Source organism: Platichthys flesus, chromosome 2 (genome assembly GCF_949316205.1).
Source record: "Platichthys flesus chromosome 2, fPlaFle2.1, whole genome shotgun sequence".
NCBI classification, from domain to species: domain Eukaryota; kingdom Metazoa; phylum Chordata; class Actinopteri; order Pleuronectiformes; family Pleuronectidae; genus Platichthys; species Platichthys flesus.
Genome location: NC_084946.1, coordinates 17,477,458 through 17,492,239, shown reverse-complemented (window position 1 = coordinate 17,492,239; position 14,782 = coordinate 17,477,458). Strand labels below are relative to the sequence as shown.

General features: G+C 39.1%; 1 protein-coding gene across 1 annotated transcript in view; it reads right to left on the bottom strand.

The window, feature by feature from the left end:
• ca16b (carbonic anhydrase XVI b) overlaps nucleotides 1-14,782 on the bottom strand; it is a 99,992-nt gene that overhangs the window by 35,434 nt on the left and 49,776 nt on the right. Inside the window, exons 3-4 of the mRNA XM_062402833.1 lie at nucleotides 9,856-10,035; nucleotides 3,173-3,321 (exon numbers count right to left, since the gene is read on the bottom strand). Coding sequence (XP_062258817.1) covers nucleotides 3,173-3,321; nucleotides 9,856-10,035 — 329 coding nt within the window. The remainder of the gene's footprint in view (nucleotides 1-3,172; nucleotides 3,322-9,855; nucleotides 10,036-14,782) is intronic.

Below are 14,782 nucleotides of genomic sequence, written 5' to 3'. Positions count from 1 at the left end.
GCACGGCACGGCAAACTATAGTGAATATGTATTTATCTGTGTTTTCTCCTTCAGCGCAGGTGGGATCAACGCTTCGGAGTTAAATGCTTTATGCAGCGCGGTGTATGCGACTCAGGGCTGACTGTGACTCATTTGCAGGGGAGACCATTAGACAACAGATTGGGAAAAAAACAGTCTCTGTTTAAGAGACAAACAAGCCCCGGAGCTCAACCTTCAAGGTCAGGCTGGTTAACTCTCCAAGAACAAAAACATATACACAACAGAACAAAAGCTGGAAAAGATCAGTGGGTGCGTGGTGCACAAATATTTAGAAACACGGAGAGGTTTGCTGCACGCCTGGTGTCAGATGAAATATAATCTCAAATACATCAAATCCTGTCAAGGTATAAATATGAAAAATTCAAATGCCACATCTTACAGCAGGGAGCAGTTAAATGGCCAAAGGCTGGAGCCAACATAACCGCGTTCCCCGTAAGATCATTCATCATTTCATTTCACTGTTTCACCCTCTAGGCTACAGTGTGAAATAATGCACCATGTTTGATACATGTAGGCTGGCTTATTGATAAAAGAGGATTATTAAAAAAAAGCCGACCTCCCCCTCTGTGCTGTTGATTTTTTAACAGAAGGTAGAGCCAGGTTTTTTTTTCCACTTAAAACATTGGGGTGGGGGGTAGTAGATGTTTTACCAACATTTGATTTCTCAGAGAATAGTTTATTGAGCTTGATGAAAAAAAATCTGACATGTTTAGAGAACTGACATTTAGGAGTGTGTGCAGTCTAATTCATAATCTGGATCTATAGTGAATTTGAATGTGGTTTTATAAAAGGACTGTTGGACCTTGGTGTCATTCCATTTTCCCCTTAAGGTTTTTGGGAATTGGGGTAATTTTATTATGTATTTAAAATCAGCATGTTCCCATGTACAAACAGCCAGAGATGTTTCGTATCATGATGTTCTATTTTTTTGTAATAAAAAAGCATGATCCTTCTATGTTTCAAGCACATTAGCTTTAGAATCATAGAGAGGTCCAAGCAAAAAAAACGAATTCTTTACACAAAGACACGCTAAGCTGCAAATCTGCCATATACATCTCATCTATAAACGATGCATCTGGAGGGCACAGTTTACTTGTTCTAGCTCAGCTTTTTTCTAACAGCTGCTCAAATTGGTCATTAAAGTGAATTCCATCGTCTTATTTAGAAGCGCACCATCAAAGGAGCCATATGCATAGCAGCTTTATAAAGGCTGTATATAATCCGGTGCCCTTTAACACTACGCTGAACACAAAACGATGTGGCAAAAAAATAAATCTAATTACTCAGCCATTCAGCATTAAAAAGCCTGCAGTGAGGGCTCCAGAGAACAAGGCAAAGAAACAGACGACGAGGACTCGAGCTGTGCGCCTGGAGATAGGACGGAGACACACGTTGACAACCAATTCTTACACTGTTGTGTTTACGCTTATTACATGACAATAGAGAAGGAGACAACGTCTTTGTATAAAGCCTCAAAAGTATGTAATAATATGACACGTTCACATATTCATTTTAGATAGTTAATGGAAATGGTATTGTAAATGATAAAAAAAAAAAAAAATTGAAAGGCACTAATAAGAATTCTCTACACCACATACAAAGAGTGGGATTTATGCTTTAATCCACCAGACAGAATAAATAAAACCAAAAGGTTTCAGTCAGAGTTAATACTCTTTAGATCTGTGCCCCAAGAGTCGGCAATGTCCGTTCCAGCTTTTCTTTTATTACTTGCACTCTCTGTTCTCCTTTAGTTTTTCCTGCCTGTTGTTTGTGTTTTGCCATTGCGATCATGAGCCCAACATTTTATTTAAATTCAAGGGCGAGAAAAGAACAAACTTATGCTTCACTGTTCATTTCATTTAAATTCTATAACAAAACTTTTTTCCCCGCAGCTTTTCAGGCAGCCTTCATTGATGTTATAGCCTCGCTACAGGATCCAAATAAATGCAATATGTATATTATTTTCTATTACAAATTGTGGTTCTTGAAAACCTCCAGTCTGGAGGTTTTAATGGGGCATGCTGGGAATATGGTATTTCACTTTCATAAAGGCACTCGCAAGATCGTGTTAAAACACTGGTGTCTACACTTCCCACTCTTTCGGGTCTGTATTATCTGCAGTCTCTACGCATCATCGTTCAGCATCCTTTGAAAGCTGGAGTTTACCTAAAAATAGCTAATGACCAAAGTACATTTTGTTTTCTCTGACAATCTTCAGCCCTCATCCTCCCTGAGAGGAGCTGAAACTGGATTTCAGAAGCATTAATGGGCCCCCTCAGTTCTGCATCGACTCTCTGACATTACGAAACCTGTGAAGACTAAAATACCCACAGAATGTTTCAAGCACTATTGAGTCTATGCCAGAATTCAATTCTAGAATGTAAAGTGTCTTAAATTTCATTTTAGCATTAAACTTAATATATGTAACTTCATCTACGAGGGGTCACTGGATCAAAAGGATAACTAAATACCTAATGTGTGGACATCGAGAAGCAGCTTGGGATCAGGGGAGCTGTTGTCCTCAACATCTTTGCTGATGAATTTCTACCTGATGCGCCTCAGGTGCCAATGAGACAAATGAGGGAATGTAGTAAAGTTTAATTCATGCAAATAGTAATGAATGATCTTGGTCCATTATGAGTGACCAATTAAGACAGTGGAATCAAAAAAACAGCAGACTGGCTAACTGATCAGAATTTTTTTTTTCCCCTCGCCCTCTTCTACCCCTGAAGTTGTAGCAGACACGGACACAGCCACGTGTAAAGTTGATATGATTAAAAGGCGACCAACATGAAATGTCCCAATACCTTGAATACATTTAGCTGTGTTTTAACATTGTTGGAAACATTTTGGATAGTTTAAATACACAGGTCAACAAAATAAATAACATAGGTTTCTAGTTTGTAGGCATCTGTTGTTGCATATTCCATCTTCCAAGGCTTTATGCAAATGACAATTTCCCATTATATACTGTATCTGTTCACCTCATAGTTCAGGAGATGTCACCTTGTCTATAAAAACTCATCTGTCTACTGACTACAGGGACTTGACAACTCTACTTCATTCAGCATCGACCCTGAGGAACACACATTGCACGTTTGTCAAAATGTAGTGTAGCAACAGTATGTTTTACCTCTACAGGGAACCTCCTGCCACCGAGGCTGTGCTCAGAGCCTGATGATCCATTACTCTGGCCCCAGTGAAACTCCATCTTCTCAGCCTTAAAGCGGCCTGGCAGTCCAGCGCCTCTTACGAAGTAGTCATCCTTCAGGAGCACGGCAACTGGAGACAAAGAGGAATACAAAATAGATAAAAAGAGAAAGATGCACTCAGAAAAAGATGGAAAATTAAGTGTATTCATGCAACTGCAGCAAAATGGAGATTAGTTGTCAGAGCACTGACTCTACTGAAACCCAGAGCGGTTGTGGCTCATTGTTTTCCTCTACGCCCATTATCTCGACATCAGAACTTAATTCTCATTATCTAAATTCTCATCTAATTTTGCAATGACAGCTCAATTATAAAAAATAAAAAAAAAGACATTTTAATTTTTTGACGCTCCTATTTATCCAGTTACTGAGATGAGTTTGCTATCTCAAACATCATCTCAATATTGTCTATAGTAAAAATGTCATTACAATTTCTCCATACATGGTTTAATCTGTTTATTAGTCGCTGTTGCACCCTGGGATATTTGTCCCTCTGGGCTTATTAGAAACATCAATGATGCAATCAAAAACTTGACATAGACGACACAGCAGTTCCGGTCTTTTTAAATACAAGATGTATGTGTGAACCGTGTAAACTCCACATTTCCTTTTCTTTTGTTGACAAATATTGGATTTTAATTAAGCTGCCTTGAACACGGACTAATTAATGTGCTTTTATCCTTTCATTAAGAGGCGATTTAAAAAGGAGCCAAGAAGCTGTAAAATCGCAAATGACCAGGACTTTGGGGGGAAGTGAACATTGCCGACCTGTATTGTGCTACCTGGCGACCCACAGTCTGACTCAGTTTGCTCCTTTAAGATCCTCTATGCGGGGGAATCGTTTCATCGCTGGATACAAAGTCCGTGGTGGGCACAATCACAACGATGCCACTGATGTCCCCTTCAGAGAGAGCACCTGCCAGCCTCCTCCTGTGGCCTTCACGTCCCATCAGTTGACTGTGGGATGCTGTGGTGAACAGCTTCAGACACAGCCATTCTCTCTTTAACTTGTTGCACGGTTCACTAGGAAGATATAATGGCATTCACCTGCTTTGCTAGCTTCTTGCGGGGCTGTAATGACATTGCTTTTGACTGCATAATAGAAGGCATTTTTACATTTTCTCTTATGCAGGAGCATAACCAGTTTCCACCCTGCTGAAAATGTATAAATAATATGCTGGGGCAGAAAAAGATGAGATTCTGACAGTTTTGTTGCATTTTTACATCTTGTCACTACCATTTATTAATACATGATGAATGCATTGTAATATTAACTTTAACTGAGTTTTATTAATATGTACAGATGAACTTTAAAATCTTTATGTGCAAATGAAATTCAAGTCTTTATGTGAATATTAATATGGTATCGCATTATCTGGCCCTTTTTTGACTCTGACGTAAATATACCATTAAATTGTGCAATTTCACAGACTTTCAAATGATATGTCACCTCAAAATCACTTGCTTATATAGCCTCAGGTCTCCATCATTAAACATTTGCTGGGGAAGTATTTTATTTTTGTGAGAACCTTCTCTGAATACCAATGCCCACAGTTTTGGTCTTAAAACTAAACCTGAATATTAAGAATTGCAAAAATGATTTCACCAATGCCACTTTACTTGTGAATTTGATATTTCAGTCAGGTTATTCACGTACAGTTGATAGTTAGTATTCAATCTGTGTTTTCTTTCTTCTAATATTCCTTGCCTATAAGAAGCCAGAGATTTAGGACATTAAGTATTAGCAACGTGTCTCCATAGTTTGAGAAAATGTGAGAGATGTGCAGAGAATTCAGCAAAACTGAACTCTGACCAAAATGTTTTAAGCCTTGACATCGCCATATCAGTTAAAAACGTAAGATGACTTGTCTTTGTGAGGATACGTCAACTTTGTATTTAACACTTGAAGCTTGTGATCATATCAGAATCAGCTATTTAGTTTAAACATTAGGTTTATTAGTTGATATTCTGCAAATACTAGCTTTTATTATTCATACGCTATTAAGGCTACTCAGTGCAATGTGGCCCAATTAGTTCATCTAGAGATGATGTGAAGATTTTTCTTTTGTTGCTTTGGTTGAGCCACACTCATTTCTCACCATGCACTAATGACATTATGCAACGGCCTCTGAGAGTTTTTAAACAGACTCAGACTTTTAGAAAATCATTGTAGATGATGTCATTAATCTTCTGTTGGTGAATTTTTTCCTGTGCCAAAAGCAATTGGATTCACTTTAAAACTTCAGATTGTCTGTTTCCCCTAAAAAAAATATAATTCATAAATGTACACAAGTTCATGGATTGAATTTGAGCTGTTTTAGTTTCCCATGACATCTGAAAAATTATTGTAAGATCATCATAATTCTGATACCCTGGCCGAGGTTACATGTTAATGTATGTGTAGCCCTCTGCCACGTCAACGTTTGACATCATTAGCCAGATTAGACCCGGTGCTCTGTCGGCTGATCCCCGCTGTTATGGGGAGATTTAGTTGGCGTCTCTGGAGAAGGACAGCCCAATTTTAATCATATCACAAAGCGAGAGGATGAGAATGTACAAGCAAACACAGAATGTCAGTAAACACGGGGCGACATGATTAACAGGCTGAGAAAATGGATGAAATCAAGGCAAGGGAAACCAGATCTCCTCTTCACAGATAGCAGAGAGAACAGGACAGCAAAAAAATAAAATGAAACGAGTGTGAGATCCAGGGAAAACCGAGGGAAGAGACGAGGAGATCTGAGGAGAGCAGAACCTTGTGTGATGAGGATGAGCTGAGCCCCTGTCGTGAGGCAAGAAAGAATCTGCCAGCAGTATTAACGTGCCAGTGCCGCTTAAGCTGATGTCCCACAGCTTGAAGGAAAAGGTCTTAGATGCAGGAGATTTCCAAGACTGAGAGCATCAGGTCAAAGTGAAAATCAGTCCACGTTGGAAAGGCCTAGCCATCACATGAGGATAATTGAGAAAACTCGCTTGCAAACATGCAAAAACATTTACAGAGATGGTAATGAGTCTCAAACATTGCTGTTATTGATGTAGTGTAATCCTGTGTTAAGCACAAGGAAAAGTCAAGGATAGAGTATGCTGGCTGGCCCTGGGAGTCTCATTAGAAATGCAGCCCTGGGTGTGTTTGAACCCTCCAACAGCAGAGCAGGAATTAGAAGCTTAGCCAAAAAGACCTTGAATCACAGCCTGTGAAAGAAGGGGAGTGTGTGTGAAAGTAAATCCTTGATCAATGCAAACGTCTCTTGGGGTCCTCCGATTCCTCATGAATTTGAGTTGTTTGAAATTGTATGAAGAATGTTTTACTAAGGAATGCAGCCTGAATGGCGGCCAATCAGCTCGATCTCAGAGCGGGTTGAGTCGCACGGGACCATTGCATTATCAATCACAATGAACTTTTAAGATCTGTTCACTCAGTTCTTAATTACAACATTGACTTTTAAATAGTGTGAAGTTAAAGCCCGTCTGCGAAGGATTTGAGCGCCTTGACTTTTGCAAACTTTTGAAATTTGCAATTTTCTTGGATTCTTTCAAAAGAATAGATTGAATTCTTGAAAATTGGATTTTATTTGTAAAACATCCGAGAACATGAAGCACAAGCCATTTTCTCCCCGGCATAAAATCCAATCTGCGAATCAAAATTCCGAGAATGAGGTTAAAGTACAGTCATTTCGAATGAATTTAGTGAGCGCCGAGTCATTCCCGACGCAAAAAAAAACCATTGGGCTTAATAATTGACAGTTATAAGAATGAGGTTCTGAATTCCGTTGTATTATCTTGTACAATAGAATAAAGGCTTTCATTTCATCTTGAGATCTTCCAGACAGAAAGGGTGTCAAAGCAAAAGCCCCCCATTGTCCGAAGCGGTAAGGTGTGACCCAAGAGAGACCAACTTTGGAGATTTTTAACTCTAACCGCAATTAATACTGACTGGCATGGTGAAATGTAGTTGGGGAACTATATTGGATCAAGATTAAAGAGATATGAAGCGCATGTTCCAACTTTGATATCTTCCACAACTGTTTCTAACTAGCATTTGGTGTTTTGTTAGAACTACAATAATAGAGATTAATTTTCCTCACATTTAACCTAAAAGTCCAGTTCCCCTAAAGGATGGATGTCCCATGCTGAACTCCCACAACAGCTTCCACGATCTAGGTTTTATCTCCAAGACTCGCAGCATAATCCCTTTGCTCTTCATTTGCGATGTAAAAAAGGTTCCACTCTGCAAGACAGCCAGAGCGATAAAAAGTGTTTCCTGTTCATAGTTAAGTAATAAAATCATACCGCACCACAGGGCGTCTCTCCTGCATGGCCACTGCTCTCAGATATAATAGAGGAGGGTGAACCAGTGTGTGGCTGAAATGTAGTTTCGACGATTTTCGACAGTCAGCAGCAGAGCTGAGAACACTGAAGCGGTGAATAAAATAGAGTCCCTCCATTTCTGTCAGCCTTTTTTTATACCAAGGTTTGTGAAAGTTCACAGTGTGGCATGTTGGTGTCTCGCATTGCATTGTTTACAATGATGAAGTGGAAAAAGTGAAATGATTTAACTGACATAATGTGACTCCTCTTGACAGATGATCAGGCATCAAGCTAAAAGGCTCCAACCCCTCGAGAAAAGCCCATTAAACCGCAGAGATGGGCAAATAAGAACATAATGTGTGAAGTATGTCAGCCAAACTTGAAGAGGTATTTCATGGTTGAGTTTCTTTATGCTGAATTAAAAAAAAAAAAAAACTGATGCTGTGTCACTAGGACTTATTCTCAGCTCCTAAGGGCCACGGTGCATTGACGACCGCACAATGACAACAAAAGGCTTGCATAAAATTAATCTTGTTTGACGTCATCCATGCAGTCGTAACAACTATTCAAAAACAAAGGCTGCCCAGGAGGGTGCATGACAGGGGAGGGTGACCTTGCTGCAAAACATGTCAAGGATTTTAAAGTCGTGATTGGGGAAAACAGAAGTCGATTTCAAAGAGTCATTTGGAGAAGAGCGTCTAGCATTCAAAACTTTGAAATTCTTTTCCAAGAACATGAAGGACGAATTCCTGTTCCAATCAATAACCAACACTGTCTTAAAGAGAAGCATCCTCAGACAGGTGTAGCCACATTTTAAGTGTGAAGTGAATCAAAAGCAACATTAGAAATAAAGGTTGAGCGAAAGTTTGTTCACTGCTTTTGACCTGTTCTCAACTTCGGCTGCTGCTCTTCCGTATGAAGAGCAGCAGCAAATCAATCAATCAATCAAACCCTCCATCCATCCAACCACTTTAAATGTGATGACAAGTCAGGAACACACATTATATTCAAACATAAATTTTATCTTTGTAATGTAATATATTTTCCTCTGGTCATCTAATTGAAATTCCAAAGATAACAGGAGAAGTAACAAACTATTTTATAACAAACCAAAATAAAAATGCTGGTTTAGGACCAGAGGATATTGAATGGATTTCTGAAAGTCATGAAAATAATTTTCTGCTGGCCTATTCTAAAGGGCCTTTGCATGATAAATATGTGTGGTGATGTGGTTCCACTTTCCCGATTTCCACAGTGTTTAACAATCTACAATTCCCTCTCTACAGCATGTGCCCAAAATTACAGCCAGCCGTGTTGTTTTCCATCTTTGTAAATAAGCAGATGAAGCGTTGCGCCGTTGTCCCAGTGGCCTTGGTTGTCATGGAGGCTAACCACTCTCATTATGATCATATGCAAAAGATAACACTACTCTGAGAGAAACCGCACAAAAAGCAGGGGAGATCAATTGAGGTCAGGGTTTTGCACCAATAGCCCATGGATTTTCTGATTGTAAAAACAATGTGGCAATAGTTTGAAGTAATCAAGTCAGCTTCACAATGTTTCTGTAACCAAGGCAAGCAGAATGTGTACAGAGAGAGAAAGTGAGAGCAGTGCACAATGAAGGGAAATAATAGAGGATTTATGAAAACCACTAGTTTGAGTTAAACAAGGGTTGGTTGGATAATACTTATATTTATCATAAAGTGATATGTATTGCAGAGTGGTAAACTCTCTTGATATTTAAATCTGTTTATGGATAAAAAAAAATGTTTTTTAAGTATGTGAATTTAATACCTGGAAATCAAAAGGGACCTTAACTGATTGATACAAAAATCCAGTAAGATCCTTTAATTCTGCAACACGGCCTATAATGGTCACAAACAACCAGAGATAATATGAGTTAAAGAGAAAGACCATGAACTTAACAGTTGTGTCGCATCCTACACATCCTGGTGAAACTTAATATAAACAATAAATCACTACCCCACAAAGAAATTGGAACTTGAGATTTTTGTGACCTATGTAATTAAATTAGTTGGGTACTGTGATTTAAATTGAATCTACAGACCCATTCACTTTGTATTTATCTATTTTGTTATACATTTTTAAATAATTTGTTTAAGTATACAGACCCATTCAATTCTGTTTTATCATTTCTACTGTCTCATAATATAATCAGCTTATATGTCAGCTGTGGAGCACTCTAAACTCCACTGCAAAAATGCTCAACAATACTATCACTTATAATAATACATTACTATAAAGTTCGAGCGACTAAAGAAAACAAATTGATGCACACCTGTCTTTCCAGTGTTTTTCATGGTGGTCTGGTTGGAGGACTCAGTGCTGAATTTGTCGAACACCAGCTCCTGATACTCTTCTGAAACCAGAGCTTGTTCATCTGCAATGTCCACAGGCGATTGGTTTTTCGCAGCACATTCTGGATATGAGGCTTCCCAGCGTCGAGGTCCATGGTTTCCTGCAGAAACAGAAGACACAAGAGTCTATAAAAAATGTAGACCAAGAACCCCAAATCACCTATAGTAACTGTTACGCAAACTGAACTGAAAATACTGACAACATGACTGTAGCAGTTGTAGCAGAAGGGAGGTTTCTATATGCATATAATGGAAACTGATAGTGTGAGGACAATGTCTTTCATATTAATTCGGCTGCAGGGCCCTCTAAGCACCAAAGCACCTGGAAAGCATGTAAAGACAATGGAAATTCATCATTCAGTGGTAATGCTCATATATGAAATATCCAAAAAAGGTATATTCCTGCAGCGCTACACCTAATATTGAGAATCGACACAGAATAAATACATCTGTGTTTAAATAGCTAAATAAATACACCAGCTACGCAATTCAATAGAAAATAGTCCACTTTAAACAATTCATGCACAGTGTGTGCTTCAAACCAACTTCCTGTAGAATCCCCATCCACTGTCTGCTCTTTTAATCCTCTATCCCCAACAGTAGCGCTTCTACAAAGGAATAATTCACAACCGACAGGGGTCCCCTTGATCTCTTCTCGGGTACAATGGGCCAATGCAACAACAAAAGCTGAGGGATCAGGGGAACAAGGAAGCATGCATGGAATTTAACTTTTCTAGGTTAACACAATATTTATGATCCAATTCCCCGCAGATATAGGGCAACTTTGCTACTGGCTCATGAAAAGATATGTGAACTCCTCTTCATGACAACACCCCGGGATCAACCATGGCTTTATGTCTTGCTATGTATAAACACCTTGCAGCCAAAGACACTGGGCGCCCTCGTGCCTCGGAGAAAAAGACAGCCTGAATCAGGATTATTTTGAAATGTTTTTCCGCGTCAACCAGAGCACAATCATAAACATGGCTGTGGGGCATGCAGACATATAAAGAGTATTTGTTTCATCCATCTCTCCACTGAATAGGCCCCTAAAATAGGAAAAGAGTATACCAGGAAATTCCCTCCATTTTGTGAAGGGACTTAAATTAACATCAATTGTCTTCTTTACACCACCTGAAAGATTATGGATTTATCAGTTCTGGATTGCAGGCAAACATTGGAATGGATATGAACTGCATTTCTGACTAATGACTGCATTAGCAAGCAGGATTAAATTAGTCAGTCATGGCTTTAGACTTACCAATATGTCTGTACCAGAACAACTCCAATATTGCATGCCCTGGAACAGAGCCTATTATGAATGCAATACTAATACTATAAGGCAGGAGAAAGCTGCTTGCACATAAGGGATTTCTATAAAGCGTGGGTTTGCCATACTCAAATAGAAAGAGCTTTGTGTACAAAATGATCTGTTAAGCCTTAATGTAGAAGGAAAAATCAATTCACTGCTTTTCCGTTTGATTTGTGGTTATTGAGACTGATGATAATTTTATTAAAGGTTAAAGCTAAAATTATATTTTTGATTCTAACACTGCATCCAATCACCCCCAGTCGTATAAACATCCTGCTTCCAAGGCTAACCCTGCTGAGAATTAAAACCTCAATCAATATGTGAGAACCAAATAATTAACATGAAGACATAATGACTTTGAGAGATAGGGAACTAAAGTAGCTTCTTGATTTGAGACCTCGGCTACCTTGACTGAAGCCCAAAGCAGGGGTTCAGAGAAAAGAAGTCAGTGTTGCATAGTTCAGTTATGAAAATAGCGGTAAAATAAAGTTCTAGCTTAAATCTGGAGTTTTACAGCCAGAACACCATATTGCCAAACACTATTTGATATCATTATCAGTGTACATCAGCCAATATTGCAAGAACAACTACGCATGTTGGAACTGAAAAGTTGAAAAATAATTATAAAGACATCTGGATCCATAGGCTTAAGTTCACTTTCTCACTAAATAACAGAACTATCATATCACATTTCAAAATTTCCTGAACATTAAAAGAATCTATATTATTATTTGCCAAATGAAATCCAGGATAAACCAGCCTGAGGATGTGAACCTATATCACTTGCCTCACAAGCAGCTCTTGTTCCCATGTAATACCCAGTTGTACACAATTCCTCTCAAATGTTTCATACTGAAGCTCAAACCAAAAGTAAAACTCAGGTAAGATGTACATATATACACTTCTGGGAAATATTGTTGAAATATGTAGTACAAACTGGAGGCAACTGTACACTTGATCATGCCTCACTCCCATCCCATTTGGGCTGGCAGAAAATATATATTCTTAGGCAGAGCTGTCTGAAGTAAATGCTTGCAGTTGCTTGAAACATTTACCAGTTCCCTAACCAATAAAGTAAGAGTACTATGTAAGCTCCCAACAATATACAAATTCCAGACACAGAACTATCCCTGTTCTCCAGTGGGCAATTTCAATCTATACTTTCTTCCCCTTTTCCCGTTCTCTTCTCGAGTGAATTGTTGTAAAACACAAAAGTCTTAAAAATGTATATGAAAAAACCTTGTATTTATATTTTAACCGAATGTACTAAAAGTGTGTGTTTTTAACTATGTACCTAATTTTACTTCTGCTCGGTGCAAGATTCGCCCACAAGGTTTTTCTGTCTTTAAGAGTCACGATTCTAAACTCTCTTTCACCCTAAGTCTTATCCCCGCCCTGTACCCACTGAGCGGAGCGGAGTGCGGGCAAATGAACAGCTCGTTATGTTAAGTGCAATAAAATCTTTTCAGCAAATACTTCTCACACCAAGATAGACAGACATCGACCCCAAACAATCTGAAAATCCGGACAAACTATCGACAACTTCCTTAAGCGCAAGCGATCTGGCGACAGCGGCGAGGATCAAAATCTCTGCTGCGGACAGCGGGGATGGCCAGGGCACCGGCAGCTCTCTTGCTGCTTCAGCTCTATCTTACCAACGAGCACAGGAACAAAGACTTTGACTCATCCTGATACGGGTAAGGTTATTTACAAAAAGCAAATAAAGTCTGTGCACTCAGGCTGCGATCAAACAATTTTCATCCTCACACAACAAAAAAACAAGAAAAGGGGAGAAGCCTGCTAAACCTGAGTGACATATCTCAGAACAACAACAGACTCATTATTCCAGCCGTGTGCAGACAGATTAGATGTTCACTCCGAGCATGAAAGGAAGTTACAAAATAAACGGCTCCTGATAACTGGCTGGCCTGTGCATCACGAGAGCTGGGACGCATATGTCATCAACCGAACAAATGTCATTTTGTCACTTCAGAGACACGTGACATAATGAGCCGAAGCCACTCAAGAGCTACACAGGTCACCTTCTATTCAGGGTAACTGTAGAAGAGGGTTATCTTTTGGCTAATTTTCTATTCAAAAACACATTACATCTCATTTGCTGCTGGAGAGATAATTCCGCCTTTTAAGAATGAAGAAAGGGAGGAGCAGCAGTTAAATCAGATAAGTGCGGGTTGCACAGCAGCCGATTAATCTGTCCCATTGCCATCCATCAGAATGACTGTAATCCTTGTGGTTGTGCCTTTCCCGCATCAGCCCTGCCGCTCTATAAGGACGAGGTGAACAAATGTAAAAGAAGCCGGGGTTTTCTACAACATTACATGCCAGATCATTCTGCAAATGGCTGTAAAAGATTTATTTTATTCTAGTGACCTCTTTATGGGAGCGACCAGGTCATTCATGCAGGACACGGACGGTTTTACAAGATTGCGATGGATAAATATGAAGGAGGTACAGTGAGGATACAGCTCACCTTACAGTGGGGAGGCCAGTGTGTGAAAAGGTCTCCTCCGGGTAATAGATTTGTGATAACACTGGTGCTACCGATTGCACCGTGGAATCTACAGGCAAAAACTTGTGTTGGCTCAATATCTGTGGTGTGCTTACTTTGATTTTTTTTTGTTAGATTAGACACTTTCAGTTTATTTTGTGGCATTCGAATAAATTGACCCTGGTAGTTTACAAACTGGATATTTGTTATCATTTTATTGGATGAACATGGGCACTACTGCTGAAACACAAAAAATATTTTATGTCTGAACTAGAATGGCACTCTGAAGAGCTCCGCCAAGGCCCAGTAGAGCCCTTAAATTCAATCAAGCTGCTTCAAATTGCAAACACTAATAAATATAACAACAACTCTCAGTTACATTAGGTGATGTAGCGTAGCAGAAGCCTATAAAGGGACGGAAATTGTAAAAATGGCTCCCAGATAAAGTCATATTTAGTAAAAAATACTTGTTTTTGACGGTGGGAACTTTTGCAATGTCAACTAGAATGGCATTCAGAAGGCTGCATGCCTCCACCCAACACTCAAATTAAAAACAGGCCCAACAGTCAAATTAAAAACATAAATAAATCAGGCTCATTGATATTAGCTATGTAAAAGCTTGATTTTCCCATCAGGATCCATAAATCATTCTCTGAGAGATCAACAAAAATAGATAAAAACACTCAACGGTGCAGATTTAAAGAAAGTGAAAAACAAAATCCTGATCAGTAGAGGTTCCTCACTGACCCAAGCCTCATCCTTCCACCAAGCTCCGTGCCTTCCAGGAATATCACAACATTTATTAGAATTTAAACACTGCTGCAGAGGAAATTAATTTTCCTCCATAGCAGTAAAATGACTGAATAATCTGCAACAAAATGTCATTCTACTATGACATTATGGATAATTAGGCTACAAGCTTCCTGTGGTGGGCTCTGATATACTTATTTGAATTTTGAGACCAATTGTGGGATGGAAAGATGAACCTTAGCTGTGTGAGTACTTTGTTTTACATCTCTTTTTAAAT